The sequence below is a fragment of the Merops nubicus genome, unplaced genomic scaffold (assembly GCF_000691845.1).
Source record: "Merops nubicus isolate BGI_N331 unplaced genomic scaffold, ASM69184v1 scaffold18379, whole genome shotgun sequence".
Lineage (NCBI taxonomy): Eukaryota > Metazoa > Chordata > Aves > Coraciiformes > Meropidae > Merops > Merops nubicus.
In genome coordinates this window covers 60,920-77,247 of record NW_008630442.1, presented here as the reverse complement: position 1 = coordinate 77,247, position 16,328 = coordinate 60,920, and the positions used below count along the sequence as shown (strand labels likewise).

At 43.8% G+C, this 16,328-nt stretch overlaps 1 protein-coding gene across 1 annotated transcript in view; it reads right to left on the bottom strand.

Annotated features, from left to right (window-relative positions):
* The window catches only part of PPM1L (protein phosphatase, Mg2+/Mn2+ dependent, 1L), an 89,080-nt gene that overhangs the window by 11,901 nt on the left and 60,851 nt on the right, over positions 1-16,328 (bottom strand). Inside the window, exon 3 of the mRNA XM_008947322.1 lies at positions 8,422-8,596. Within this exon, the coding sequence (XP_008945570.1) occupies positions 8,422-8,596 (175 nt within the window). The remainder of the gene's footprint in view (positions 1-8,421; positions 8,597-16,328) is intronic.

Below are 16,328 nucleotides of genomic sequence, written 5' to 3'. Positions count from 1 at the left end.
GGGTGCTGGTGGCCAGCTGGCTGGACACGAGCCAGTGTGTGCCCAGGTGGCCAAGAAGGCCACCAGCATCCTGGCCTGGATCAAACATACTGTGTGCAGCAGGAGCAGGGAAGCGATCGTGCCCCTGGATTTGTCACTGGGGGGGGGTCACAGCTTGAGTGCTGGGGTCAGTTTTGAGCATCACAGGATAAGAAGGACATTGAGGTGCTGGAGCTGATCCAAAGAAGGGCAATGAAGCTGGTGAGGGGCCTGGGGAACATGGCTTGTGAGGAGCAGCTGAGGGACCTCGGGCTATTTAGTCTGGAGAAAAGGAAGCTCATGGGAGATCTTTTGCTCTCTACAACTCCCTGAAAGGATGCTGGAGTGAGGTGGGGGTTGCTCTCTTCTCCTGAGTAACCAGTGATAGGATGAGAGGTAAAGGGCTGAAGTTGCCCCAGGGGAGGTTACAATTGGTTATTAGGAAGAATTTCTTCCCTGGCAGAGTGGTGAGGCATTGGGACAGGCTGCCCAGGGTGGTGGTGGAGTCACCACCCCTGGAAGGGTTAAGGAAGTATGTAGACATGGCACTCGGGGACATGGTTTAGTGGCCACGGGAGTGTTGGGTTGATGGTTGGACTTGATGATCTTAGAGGTCTTTTCCAGCCTCCATGGTTCTGTAACTATCAGCTTGCTTACAGATGCTGCCCACATCTCCACACTGACTGAACGGGGCGTTTGAAAATCCTTGTTGTGCCTGGCAATCATAACCAACAAATGCTTTGTACTTAACACTGCATAATCCCTCGGCTCTGGGGGTTGGCTTTTACTCAGGACTAACACCCATGGGTGGTGGGACCATCCATCAGGCTGCAGGTCATCCCATGGAGGACCACTGTAAAGATCTGCCACGCTCTCCAGCTGGCCCTGGGGCTCTTGCGTGAGGGATCACTCACCTTACCTCCTGCACAAGTAAGGAGCTGATGAGGCAGAGCTGTACAGCAAGGAGGTGTTTAAGAACTATGTATTCAGTGCCCAAGGCGTATTGCCAAATTACAGCTACAAACATGTCCCAGTCCAAAGGGACTGAGATCTTACTTTGTATCTCCTGTGCTGGCAGCAGAGTGGGAGCAAGAGGAGGAGGGAATAAAGACATGAGGGCTGATAACGTGCCAGAATTGTACACAATGAAGCAAGTCTGTGATTTATCTTGGGAGCCTTGCTCTCTCCCCATCCCTCCACTGTCGAATACACAAAATCTGCTGCTGCAGATTTTACTGAGCTGTGAATGGAGGCTGGCTGGCCTGAGCAAGGGTGGCAGCTGAAATCAAACTGGTGGCTTTTCTTCTTTTCAGGTTTATCAAGTTCATCTTCTAACACCTGGCCAAATGTCACCTTGGACTATACTTTTTTTGTTCTATATTTTCCAGTTGTACCTTCAAGTTCTCTCTAGCAAACCCTACTTAGCTCATTTGCAGATGCAAAACCTCCCCACCTGCCCAACACCCATTTTCTGGGGGCAGAGCAACACCTCAGAAATCATCCTCCCGGCACACGGCTGAGTGAAAACAGCACAGTTTGGGAAGGGAGCTTTTGTATGAGACCAGCAAATCCAACTGGCAGCTAGAGCCCAGGGGAACAGCCTCCCAAAAACAGGCCCAAGCTGTCTGCAGGTGGCGGCTGCAGCCCATAATCCCAGAGCTGATGGAAAAGATGCTCATGGAGGGAGCAAAAAGCATCAATATTGCTGAAGCTTGGCCACTGCCACTGTTAGAAATATATTCAGGCATGAGGAAGAGCCAGTTTTTGCTTGTTTATGACCAACTGCTTTACCTTAATGGCTTGTTACAGATCCTGGATAGGGTTTTTAAGGAAGCTTCACTTGAGCACAGAAAGCCTCCTTTTGTTCCTGCTCCTTTTTCCTCCTACATCTCCCCATGTATAATTCAAACGCGGGGAAATAATGGGAAAGGCTAAAAGTGATTGATTGTGGTGTGTGACGCAGCTCTGCATGCAAAGCAGGGCTTGGCACAGGCCGGGCTGCTGCAAATGGGAGAGTGCAAGGGCAGAGGACACAGAGAAGTCTGAAGGGCACAGCCCACCCCCAGAACCACAGCAGCACCCTTTGACCAGAATTCCCCGTGCTTGTGCATGTTCTTGACGTTACCACAATACATTTTCTTCTCAATGACTTTCCCATTAATGTAAATATTTCTTGATGTTCGGTGAAAAATGTCTTCCCCAAAAAGGGTTGTCCAGGGCTGTGCCAGGCTGCCCAGGGCAGTGGTGGAGTCCCCATCCCTGGAGGGGTTTCCAAGCCACGGAGATGTGGTGCTGAGGGACATGGGGCAGTGGGGACCTGGCAGTGCTGGGGGAACAGTTGGACTCACTGATCTTGAAGGTCTCTTCCACCCTAAACGATTCCACAATTCTAAGATCAGCTTTTCATACATGACATGGCAAAACTAGGAGCAGTGAGGCTGAGGATGTTCAATTCAATACTACAATCTAGTGACTGTGGGTGTAATGAAGGGTTTTGCAAAGGTGTAGCTGGGGATGATTTTGCACCTCTCCACCCTGCTTCAGCAACACTGTTTATGCTTGTCTGGGTAATGATGTAGGAACATTTAACAAGGCTCTCCAAATGGTCTATCAGGTTTGTAGGCAGAACAAACTCCCCTGCCTTCACTGCTGCTCGCAAGACCCTTCAGGCATTTATCTCTGCATCCATCAGCAGGTGGTAAACCTCCACCAAGATGGATTGCTTTCTTCCAGAGGCCTGGGACAAATATTCTTACTGCCTGCACTGAATTTCCAGCCAGCTGTGTCTTCAAATGCTCTTTTGTCTGTTATTTTTTTAATAAACAATAAATAAATGAGATAAATCCATGCTTACATCAATCTATTTACACAACACGTGTCTGAAAGTGAGGAAGAACACCGTGGTACTGACAGCGACCATCTCAAGTGACAGCACACATCAACTGAATCCATAGGTTTTCAAATGAAATCTGACAAAAACTGATGCAAAATAAACCTCAAATAGTAGTTTTAATTGTCCAGAGCTCACACACTCTTGAAGTCTTTCATTAGACCAAAAAGATAAACAGGGAGGATGGCAATCAGGCAGTGACAATGCAGTGTCCCTGAAAAAAACCCTTTAAAAGGTTGGAGGAGCAACTTTTTCTGAGCACAGGAGACATCAAACCACCCTTCCACTGGGCACAAACCAGAACCAATTCTACCACAAGTTATGACTGAATTAAGCCATCACCTAAAGATAAGTTTATGTATTTCAGATGCTTTCCAGACTTAGTTGGTAAGTACACAGCAAGTGAATGGTCAGTTAGTAATAATTAGTATTAAAACCACAAAATTATTTAAAACTCATTTTCTGTCACACTTCTGAAGCTCAGCACTATGAAGGGCTCTGTTTGTCTCTCCTCCTTCTTAAAGAATTTGAGAGTAGTATAATTTGAAACTATTTTTTTAGATTGCTACAAATGTGTAAATACTAAGGTGAAGAGAACATGGCATTTATACAGCAAGACTGAAAATAGCAACATGGACTTGAGTGAAAACAGAACTCTTCAGATGAATAATGAAATAAACCCCTACCTGACTGACGTGGCCCTGTAGACTCACCACTGCACCAACACTGCACAGAGGTTTCACCATATATAAAAATCCCTATTTTTTGCTTTACCATATGTATATTTACCAAAATCTCTGAACCAAGCATCCTTATAATTTATATTTGCTCTAAGAAATCAACTGCTAGCTGACAAATTTAAATAACTAAATACCTACTTCAAAAACTGCTTAAGAAGTGAAGATTATTTCACAGGCAAGTAGGCACCTGTCAGAGTGCTATTTCTGCTCTGAGCTTTTGCTGAAAGGTTGTAATTATATGAATAATAAAAATTTATTTTAATGGCGGAAAAGAATGCCACATGCTTGGGCTGGCTTAAATACGTGTCTGCTGTTTACAAACACTGCCAATATTCTAGAAGGCTGGAAGACCACGTTGTAGGAAATTAGAGAGTTGCATGGTTTGCACTGAAGCTACACCCTGAAATGGGATTTAAATGGTTTTATTTGTACAGCTCCTAGCCAGAGCTGCCTACATGTATTTTACCTGTGAGCAAAAGCTAATTCCCAGTCAACAGAAACAGGCAGGCACATTTAGGATGTGACTCCTCACATGCTAGAGCAGATAAAGCTTAAAATAAACTCATGAATCACACTAGAAATGTCAGCTTCCTTCCAACGACTACTGAAGAGCTCTACAGAAGTTGCCCAGAAGTTGATGTCTCTATAGCACATATCAAAAGGTAAAAGAGACCAGCTCTATCCTCGGTGCCTGCCCTCTGATTTCTGCTGCAGACACTGGCCCTCTGCAGAAAAACAGAGCACTGGTTCATGGTGACTGAGTTTAAGCTGTATCTTTAAGGTGTAAACGAAATCAAATCAGCCAAAGAAAGCATGGAGCATAAAGCAGAGATAAAGTAAATTCAACAGCAATCATCTGGCTAGAAAGAGTAGAACTGCTGCTGTATTATTTGGAAAAAGCACATTGAGTTCTTACTGCAGCGACCGAAGGCCCAGAGAAGAGAGTTGTTCTACATCATGTTCTTGAGATCAAGTACCTAAAAATCATTTAAAAACCAACCCTGAGCTGGAGAGGAAGCAGCCACTCGTGGTGGCCTGCAGGCCACGCCGGTTTTCTCCTGTCAGAAGGAAGCCTCTGGCACAGCAATAATGGTGTTGCAAACACATGAACACGGGTAGTTCCACATCTGTTGTTGATGTGCTCGCAACACATCAGAAAATCACTTTCCTTCCTGCTCCTTAAATCCCTTCTTAAAACTTACCTAAAGCTTTTCAACCATTTTTTGGCTCCGGAGAGGAGCCAAAGGAAGCACTGCAATTGAAAAGGGGCATCAGCAGCCCCTCGATGGTTTGAGCTAATCCCTCCCCAGCGTGACCACGCTAGCACGGACATTTGTGTGAAGCAGATGGATTTGCCAGCCTCTTGGTTGAAGTTTAATCTTAGATATTTTTGCTTTTCTGTACTTTTGCCAGCAATGGCAAATTCTCACGGGATTGGATCTACGCCGGGTTGCAGTCCTGAAGTCAGAATGAAGGTTTGAACCTTAGATGTGCACTCAGAGCTGGTTTCCACAGTCACAGCTACTTGAGAAACCAGATCCAGTCCTCTGTGAAGCAGAGAAATATGGGCTGAATACAAGGAGTTGATTTAATTCCTTAGCCATTCATCATCTACTAAAAGGTGGCACGAGTGAAGAGTGGAGGAGGATGGATGACCTGCTTTGAAGGACCGTGGGATTCCCAGGGGAGCACTGGACCTGGGCATGGCTGGGCCAGGCAGAGTACAAACTCCCATCCCATCCAGAGACCATGTGCAATGTGTTGTGGTGCTAACGGCCAGGTTTTACCTCAGCAGAAAGTGCATTTTGTTGCTACAATCGGAGTATTCAGGCACTCTGGGACATGGACTGCCAGCGACCTGGCACACCAGAGTTAAATGCCAAAGTGCCTTCAAATATCTTAAACTTTACTTGTACAGAGTAGTCACTAACCACACCAGCTGTTCAGAGATACTATAAATCAAAGGAATAGGATTAACACCAACAAAGCTTCAGCTGGAAAAAACATTCTTGCACAAAATTCACCCAGCTAGTCAAGAATGCCACTTTTTAAACTAAGGGATTTAAAGATTATGAGCGGATTTGTACCCATCTGTCACTTCTGGCCTGCTTTCATTTCATAAAGCTTCCTTACTCAAACTTCACAAAAAGTCTTGTCAACATTTCACTATTTTTAGATTAACTCAATTTATTTGGTCGCTCTGATATACTGATTTCCTAAAGGGAAAGACTTACAGAAAGAGGCATTAGGATGTCAAGTCCATTGAAGCTGTGCATTATTAATATTGCATGCTGCTAGACAGGCCAAATTAACACACAGAATTGTGCCAGAAGCCAAAGCCATTTTAGAGCAGTTCTGGTTTATTCCAGCAAAAGGATGCAGCTGAATTCTACCTACTTTGAGAGACATCCCTGGGCAAAGGGAGTTAGCTGAGGGAGAGAACTCTGCAAATCCTCAGAACATGGTCCTTCCAGGAGGAACAGGAAAGGTTTCCTGGATGGAGAAGGGTTGCTCCCTTGCTGTGGAAGTGCTCCCTGACATGCAGCACCCTGCTACAGTCACCTACTGAGCCCCTGTACCACATACCTTAAACATTTCACTTTTTGTTTTCCCTGGCTGACACATAGCAGGACTCCAACTGCTCAAGATTACAGAAATGAAACCCTTGACAGCACTCCCTGGGAGCTTTTGGTGATGTCTCACTCAGTCCCCCACCAGATGAAGCTGATTTTCCCCTTATACCACTATGACTTTTATTTTTCACCATTTTGATTTTTAAAGGTTGGTCTCCTCATTTTGCATGTACCACCAGCAGCTTGATGTTCTCATTAAGTTGCCTTTGGCATGGAAAAACACTAATAAAAGAAAAATGTCACCAACACATCTGCTCGAGTGCTGAAGAGCTGGAGCTCTGGAAATTATACTGAACTGCCCATTTTCTGTGCTTTGCTCACCATTAGGTTTCACTTCAAGAGCAGGTAGCAGCATTTCCACTTCTGTAGTAAACAAGTGACATGATCAGAATGACAAGTGGGCTCCATCTCCATGTTTTCATCTCTAGAGGTGTCTCTGCCTACTTGGGAAGCTGAAATTCTGGCTTTTTATTTACACTGAGATGCACTCTCTTTCCATTCTGAATGGGTGTATATACTGGGGCTTTTCTAAACTAGTTATTTATGGAGCTCCTCATTTCCACATGATTGTTTTATTGCATGATATAAATCCCCCAAAGTGTGTTTCAAGCAGTTTTAATCTTTGTTTTCTCTGTGCAAACATGCAGTTTTCAATAATGGAAAATGCTTTCCTCTGACAAGAGTCACTAATTTTCTCCACTGCATTTTCTCCTTCCTAACAAACTTCTATTGATCAAAATGACTGGAGAGATGAAGTGACCAAACTGGGGAAAAAGACTTACATGATACATTGAACTGGTAAATTCTGCGTTAAAAAAAGCTAAACAGAAGCAACAGAAAGCAACAACTTTCAAAGCTTATTTTTTATGCATCATTAACAACAGGCTGTATGTGATTAAACAAATATCCTGCGCCCTCATTTTAACTCCACTGTCCTTCCAGAACTCTCATGACTCTGAGCTCCTTAAGTACGTGACGTATTGTCTGCAAACGGCAATGAATGGGGCTTGGGAGCATCCCAGACCAAAGCAGTTTAAGAGAATCAGGCTTATTTATGGGGTGAGTGTCTGAGCATGATTGATAAAGCAATAGAGCGTTGTAAATACCTGAAGTTACGAAAGCTCACAGCCCTGTAAGTACCCAGAACACACAGTCTGCACATGGCATTTTAAGTTGGTTGAGTGCCTATGAGACCAAAGTAGCTTAAGAGAATCATAGTGCCGGTGAGTGGGAGTCTGAGTAGGAGTTTGAACAAAGCTGATAAGTAGCTGGAGTACGTGAAGTACCTCAGGGCACTGCAGCATGAGTACAAAGTAATAGGACAAAATAACACCAGCCTGTCAGAGCTTGGTTTTCCTGAGCTGGACTCGTGATGGGAAACTATTTACAATGCTGCATAGATAATTTTGATTTATCTAAACACTGAGAAACTTGGTAAGATTCAAGGGAGTAGGCATATAGCAGATGCTGGTGGCTATTTTGGAAGATCAGCAAAAAGTCATCAAGAGGATCTCTTTTTCACTCTGTAACTGTAAAGGGCACACATCAGGACAACTCTGTGAAGGATCTAAAAGCTGGAAAACATTTCTAACTGCTTTATACCACAATGCTAATATAAAGTGTTAGGTGTAACTAAGAAAACCTCCAAATTATTAAGATGTACATGTCAAAACTGGAAACCTCTGTAACTGCACTGTTAAACTGCTTCCAACACTCTGCAAATAATCTGGGTTTGGCTATCTACATGCATCATTGTCACATTTAAAAATCATCTTCTGTGACTCTCCAGCATACTCTTAGCTAAGTAACCCCCCAAATAAGTTAGCAGTGAAGGAGAAACCAGCAGAAACCAGAAGGCACCATGTGCAGAGACAATGAAGCTAGATCAATTAACATCAGCGCATTACAAAGTGTGGTAAGAAAAGTAACTGTCCTTCCAGCTAGTTACAATTCAATCACTGAAGTGGAAACATTTCTGTCTCAACATGAGTTTAGGAGGAAGAAATGTTTCACTGGGTCACCATCTCCCACTTTTGAGGACAAAGTTCAATTTGCCTGCACCAGCACTGGGGAGAACGACTGAAAGTGAGCAATTTTGTTTCAGTAAAACGTAATGAAAATGAAAGAAACACAAACACACCTGCTTCGTCATAGGATACAGTCAGTTTTTCCAGCATTTCCCGATCAATTGATAAAATCTGCTGTTCCAGGATGGTTTGGTAAGACAGCTCACTGTTCTCCTTGTCCTTCTCGTAGTCCTGAAGATGCTGTTTTAGGACTTCAGGCAGGCGGGACTTCACGTATTCTGCTGCTGACTGTGTAGAGAAGAGGCAAAGGTTTAATGAATAAATTTTGTTTTGAAAAGCTTTCTACGTTTCTCAGCCAAAATTACCTCAGCCTACCCAAAACTTCCAGAAAGCGAGGCATATAATGGACCAAACTCTCCTGAGGTGAGGCATAACCCCTCTTCAGCAGGGCAGTCCAGAAAGAGTTACCAGTGCTGGGTGAGCCACACACAGCCCCCCACAGCTCAACTTCTTCAGCATTAACCTATTTTGAAAATATAACTATGAAATGTAACGTCTTCATAATAAATTTTGAAGTACAAAGTGACAGAGTGGAATCACTTCACCTGATAGACAACCAGGCTCGATCAGGGAAATAGAACATTTGGCAGTATTAAAAACCTACATATTTCTATCCACATATCCATCCCCATGCATCCACATCAGAAAATTCTTCCACCTTTTTTTTGCTCTAACTGCTCAAGGCCGTAAGGAAACACAAGGTGGCATGGTTGTACTGATGGTACACAACCTCCTTGTGCAAAAACACAGATGCAAGTTACTGCTAAGAGCATCTGCCTCTGGAGCATCTGTCAGTGCTTCTTTCCCTCGGGGCTTGGGCTCAGACACCTTGGTGAGATCCAAACACAAACCAGCCTTCTGGTTTGTAAGCATGAGCATCCCTCTCCTGCGAGTACTCCATGAGACAGAGTAGAATGTCCCTCTTTCTGGCATGGGTTTGCAGTTGGATTTTTTGGTTTCCATCTGTGATACAAATGTAAGTGGAAAAGGAAGATGCTGCCCAGTGCTCCAGGTTTCCTGCCAACCTCAAGACAAAAGAGAAAAATAAATAAGGTCATTATTTCAGGCTGGGAACTGACCCAGAGTTACCTCTACTCAGCAACAGGCTCTTCCCGGGTTTATATTTAGTTTTCCAAAGTCAACTGCCAATTAAATTGCAAGCTTAAAATATCACTGAAGTGGTGTGCAAGGCTTCTGCAAGCTAAGCCATGTGAGATGGATGAAATTATTCTAGGAAAACTGAACAACCTCTCCACATGAAGACAACCTTTTGGATGTTACACATCAATAGTGGTTTTCTTCCATGGGAAAGCCCAAAAATACACTGCATGCTAATTCTGGCAGGGGTCTGTGTTTAATGTTCCCTTCCAGAAGAGGTGTTACTCTGCAGGGGGTGTAGTTTTGAATTCTCCCTAGAGCAGCAAATGCTAACGAGCAGAAAAGATGCCTTTCAGATTACATCTACCTGCCATTACAGATTGAAAAGGACAAGCAGTGATGAAGCCAACACAAACTCCCCTCCTTTTCTGGCAGGAAAGGTGGTCAGGCCCTTTGGAGTCATCCCACCCCCAGCTACACTGCAGTGGTGAGACAGGTGGGACTTCATTCTGTTCAGCACAAAAGCAATTTAATCTTGGCTTGAGAAAGTCACTTACAGTACCTGGAACATTTAAAGCATGTGAGGGTGGGAGTATGTGTGCTCAGGTACCTGCTTGGTGTTGAAGAAACTGAGAAGCTAATGGCATGGGGGGAATAAAACTGAGACAACATTTAAAAAAGACAGACTTTCACTATATCCATGCTCTCCCATCTCACTGCAAGTCTCACTGCTCAGAGCACAGTGTTCAACTTCTCAGCAGGTCAGAAACTCCCCCTGTGCCTCCCTTAAGGATTTTAGTGCAGCTCACAGCCCAGAGACCCAGGGCAATGGGCAGAAACTGGAACCCAGGAGGTTCCATCTGAACTGGAGGAAAAACGTCTTTGGTGTGAAGATGGCAGAGCCTGGAGCAGGCTGCCCAGAGAGGTTGTGGAGTCTCCTGCTCTGGAGAGATTTCAAACCCACCTGGATGTGATCCTGCTTGGGTGACCTGCTGGAGTAGCAGGGTTGGGCAAGATGATCTCTTCCAACCCCTGCCAGTTTGGGATTCTGGGATTCTGTTTGCTGGCATGACAGCAGAGCATCCCACCACCGTGACCAACCCACCAACAGATCAGCTGCTCCTCCTCCAGCCAGTGCTGGCATCTCTGAGCTCTCATGAAATCCACTCGCATTAATATACATATTTGCATCATGGGCAGAAGTTAGGGGGAAAAAAACACATTTTGCTACTTTGAGGCTTCAAAACAGGTTTATCCTCTTTTCCTTTGCAGGGTCTCACTTAATCCTGCAGGAAGGAATTACAAAGGTAGCTGCTCATGGAAAGCACCCAACTTCAGCCATTAGTCATAGATACAATGCATCATACAACACTTGCTGGTCTGTCTTCTCCATCACCATCCCTACAAGAAAGCAGCTTGGAGCCAATGTAAAGAAAGGATGGACTTGCTCATGCTGGCACCTTCCCCAGGTGTTGTCTTCTCCTCAAGACAACAGTGTAACAGAAATGAACGTTGCTGACCATTACCTCTCTCAGACACAAAAACCTTTTTTTTTTCTGGCAGGAATTGACCCATTTCTTTTATAGAATTGAAACTGCAGCATGCCCCCGTGAATCTGGGTTCTGTCTGAAGCATCCTTCTCCAAATTAAATAAAGGATTGACTGTAATACTTTAATTGACTTTAGGGTATTTCATCCTACCATGGAAAACTAGTATTTCATACATAAAGAACAGATATTTTAAAATATCTACATACAGCCAAATATCCTTGCAGCGCTTAGTCATAAAAATTTTGTCTCTGTTCACTAAAAAAAACCCCAACTCTACATCAAAATCCCACCAGGAAAAGCTTCAATCCTTCAGCTGTGTGGTAACCTGAACCTCAAACGCATCCTTCTGTGACTACCAAATTTGCCCACATCTTTCAGTTGAGAAGAAACACGTATCCAAAGGAAAATTTCTTTTCATAAATTATGCTGAATGCCTGCTAAAATTTGCTCTGCTTTTCTGAAGTGTATCCTTCTGGGAGCTCCTTTTGTATGTGGGGAAGTAAAGGTCTAAAATGGTTAGTTAAAGGCTTCTTTATGAAGCCACTTCAAAAGTCAAGTGGCAGCTTGACAAAGCAGCCTCCTCACGCAGCTATATTGGGTAATTTCAGAAGGCTTTCGACACGCAGCAGAGTCTGGTGTGTGGAAGACCATCACATCCATTAGGGACAGCTGCATCCTCATCATGTTCTGCAGGCTGGTACCTCCCAATGCATCCCATTGCCTGGCTTCACCGACCTGCTCTACCTTTAAAATTCAGGTTTTCACCCAAGTGCACGGAGGGACTTTGTGTATTTTTGGCACTTGAAGCAGTCAAGCAGGTCTCATTAAATTGTGTTATTGGCTGATAAACCCTCATCATGGAAAAACTTCCAGTGGAAAAACATGAGGAGAAACTTCTTTGCTATGAGGATGGCAGAGCCCTGGACCAGGCTGCCCAGAGAGGCTGTGGAGTCTCCTTCTCTGGAGGAGTATGCAGGTAAACATGCAAGAAGTGACCCAAGTGCTCTGTGACAAAACATGCTAATTACGACACCAAGTGTTAAGCAGCTCCATGACCCTGTGAAGAACGAGCACTGCCAACAAGAGCCAAGGGAAGATCAGCACATGGGCACAGCAAGCAACTGAAGGATCTAACTCGCTGGAATGGCCACTATTCATAAACACAGATTTCCAGTTTAAAAAACAGAAGATGGAAACTCTCTCGCCTCGGACCCGCACTCCTCACCGACTCCTGTGGCCTAGAGGGAAAGGACGGAAAACACACGTTTATGGCCTGAATATTCTCCAGACAATTCACTGTGCCTGCCCAGCAGCTGCAAACATTCAGAGACCCCAGGAAAACACGTGATCCATTTCAGAGAATGGTGCTGCTGGTGCAGCATGGACACCAAAGGAGGAGACACACCCCACCAGGATTCCTCTGTCTCCTCTTGCTGAGTCTCCTTTTCACACTTTTCCCTCCAAAGACACGTGGGTCACTACAAGTTTCCTTCTTCAGAGATGATACACCAGGAACTGTTGAGTTGAACTGCAAGAGCAGAGTCCACCTTACATAAAAGAGGAATTTCTACGGTGTTCGCCTCCTGGTTTACCTCAGAGCAGGAAGTTTTTACATAGGATCAAGTGAGTTTGATAAATAAAAGCCTGAGACAGGTACAACAAATGAACATGGGTGTAAATCCTGTGGAAGATAGTATTGGCCATGATAATCTCATGGGAAGGAAACATATGGAAGACTAGAGTGGGATTGATCTGTGTACACTATGAGATACGTCTGTAAGAATTGTGGCTAACACACAAAAAGAGCTGGGAGGAAATTAGTGCAGTCTCAGAACTAGAATATAATTGGGCAATAAGAGAAGCTTGGTAAATAATTCACAAGACTGAATTCTTAATACAGATGATACAATTTACTGAGAAAGGAGGCTGTGGAAATAATGAGCTGCCCTGTGCATCAAGAGAGTCTTTGCTCTTCTAGGTCCAGTAGAAGGGAGACAGACCTGCCAAAAGCCATCATATAAAAAAAGAGAAGCAGAGGGCATCATGATACTGCAGGGTCACTGGATACTGACTGAAAAATAATGTAGAAAGCTTGAGGTTTTTCACCAGGAACTCAAATCATCAACCAAAACACAAGATGTAACGAAATACTGCAACTACTCAGGTATGTTACAGGAAATGTATCTCTGAGCACAGGTTGTCCAGCAACCTCGCAGTGATTGGTGATAGCAGCAAAGACCACAGTTGGGGTGCAGGACGTTCCAGCACTTAGAAGCCCTCTAAGATAGGAAGGCAAAAGAACTTGTATGCAGGTGACCATTAATTCTTGAAGGAGAAAACAACATAATAAAAAAAAAAGTCTTTAAATATCTCTGAGGCTTGACAGTGCAAGAGGACCAACAGCTGCAAGTCAAAGGAGAAAAGGAGATATGAGGAGCAAACTTTTCCTTAGAGAAATGATGTGAGTGAAAACTATCCCAATGCAGAAAAAACTCTAAGAATGAACCTGGCTAAGTCATAAGCTGCTTGGTGGTCTCAAAGTCAAGGACACATACACACAGAATTTCACGTGAGTATAAAATTAAAACAAACACTGAGAAACAAATGCAGACTAAAGAAAAAAATTACTCAGAGCTAGCAAAGGTAGGAAGAAAAGGTTCTATGAGTTCATTTGTAACAAGAGAAAACCCAGGCAAAATGGTGCCCTACTGCTCAGCAGAGTAGAAAAGCTATTGACAGATGATGCCATAAAAGCTGGAGTATTTGGTTTTTTTTCTACAATACTCACTATCTTTACCAAGTTCAACTGGCAGCTAATATCAGAGGCAAATAACCGAAATCTCAAGACTAAGGAATAAGGAAAGAACACATTGGGAAGTGAGAATAAAGATGTGCTGGTTTCCAGCTGGCTGGGCCAGACCAAATTCATTCAGGTACACACGGGCACTGGGCTGAAGCTATTTCCAACGACCTCTGCCTTTGAAAACTCACAGAGGATGGTGAGAGGCGATTTGGAAAGGGCAAATGTCAGGGCTGCTTTGAAAATAGTGCAAAGGGAGAGAAACAGAATCACAGACTAGTCAGTTTAACTTCAACGCCTAAACAGTGGGCTAGAAGATCAAATTTCCACGCACATGAAAGCACCAGGATTTGTAAGGTGCAGAGAGCAAACTGGTTCTCTTGGGGTATAAGAAGACCTGCTAGTTCAGTTCCCATCAGCTGCAGCCTAGGGAGTGAATGTTCCCTGGCTCATCCATCCCAGCAAACATGCCTGTGCTTAAAAGTCTTGGTACCACTTGTCACCTCAGCAGCACAGCCAAATCTTCCATGCTATTCTCTTAAGCCTCAGTGGATATCAGAGAAACAGCATTTCAAGTAAATTAAGATGCTGAACCCATGCAGATGAGGCATCTCAGAGACTCTTCCAGGATTAATATGGATCTCCAGAGTCCCCCTGGATTCACAGCATGTTTGGTGCTCCTGAGGAGCAGATGTGGGCTGTGGAAGTCTGTCACTGCCACCATCCCAGCTCAGCCATTTCAAGCTCACTGAGAAGGTCTCCACTAGAGGTGCTATCTGAAATAGATAATGATCCCATCCATAATTTCACGTTCCACATTTCAGACCAGCACTCCTTAACAAACGTACTTTTATATCCAGGTTTTTGGACTCACATATTTTAAAAAAAATACACCAGAAGCCACCCACACAATTCATTATTCCAGGAACAGTGCACTTAACTTATTAGATGCCTCCCAATAGGATGGTAAAAACCATGGCATAATAGGGCTGTAGACAAGAAATGTCTTCCAGAGAGCCTGTTAGTGATTTTTTTGTAGCAATGCTGTAAGGCTTTCCTGTTTATTTCAAAAGAGTACAGTAGGGATAAAAAATATTTACATATATGTATAAAAAATCAGATTGTTATGTTAAAGAAATCTCACATCTCAGATTAAATGAAAGACCCGAAAGTCAGTCTCCCCCTGACCCACTTTATTTTGGTAAAGACATCCCTGCTTCCAAGGTGAACCAGGACAACTTCATGAGTACTTTCCCCCTGCCCAGCCATGCTGTTTTCAAACTTGTTCCCATTTTACCATCATTTCAAGAGTTGTTTCTTGACATCCTGATGCTCTGTTGGGTGCTTACTATAGGAAGGAAAAGGTTCAAGAATATTCTCTGGGACCCTGCCTTCGGGAGAGCTGAATGTACTGCAGCCAAACCGCCTTCTTGACCTATTCACACTGTCACGCAGGAAAGGCTGGTGTTGACTGAAGCAGATATAAGAGTTGTGCCTCCAGGCCCATGTGTGTCACTTTATGTGATTCCAGAGAGATATTCATACCTCAGCCCCAACTTCAGCGTGGACCACAAATAACTCCACTGAAGGCAGTAAGATTTTGCCGAGCCAAGCCTCTTGGAGTAAGGACATGCAGCTATGAATAGTTGTTCAAAAGGAAAACACATGATGGCAAAACATCATCCACTCTCAAGAGGATAAGAGAAGATCTACAAATGGCACTAAGACAAACATTTTGCCTTCTAAAGCCAGGAACTATTTAAAAAACAAACACGCCAGCAGAAACCCATCAGTAGAGTTTTCCTGTAATACAAACTTTGCTTATTATTTCTATTAAAAATGTCTTTTGTTTTTTCTCCAAAACAAATAGTCAAGTACATGATTTACTGTTGATCAATATGTATCCTAGGAAAGCCAAACTCACAATTTAAAACTAAGTTATCAGCAAAAGCACGATACCTGAAAATGTTTTGGGAACTCAGAAATTCTCTCCCAGGACTGAACACCAAACCCACCACTATTATTTTGCAGTCCTCGCAACACTTATTTCTGTAGATGGAAAAATATTACCCTGACAAACATCTTTAGTTAATCAGAAGCTATGTAATCACGAGAAAATTAACCTGATACCACGGAGATGTCTGAAGTTCAAATTAGTATTCACACTGGATTGTCAGAGATGCATTAAATCCGTAATTATGGCAATCCACAGCTGCTTCAGCTGCAGAAAAGAGTGAACTGCCCAGTGAGAACTGGTGTCCATGAAACGTGAGGAAAGGGCCATCTGCTGTGGATCTCTCTGACTTTATGCTCTGAGCACAGAGAGCTTGATCTTCCTTGACACAGTCTATCTGTGGATTTATGGCTACGAGCAGTCCAAGCAACCACAGCATCAAACAGAACGGCTAAAACTAAAATATGATGATGATTTATGGCCTCAAATGATGCATGTGAGCTCCTTCCCTAAGACATCACTTGTCACTCACTTCTTCCATTGACTGAGTCGAATGT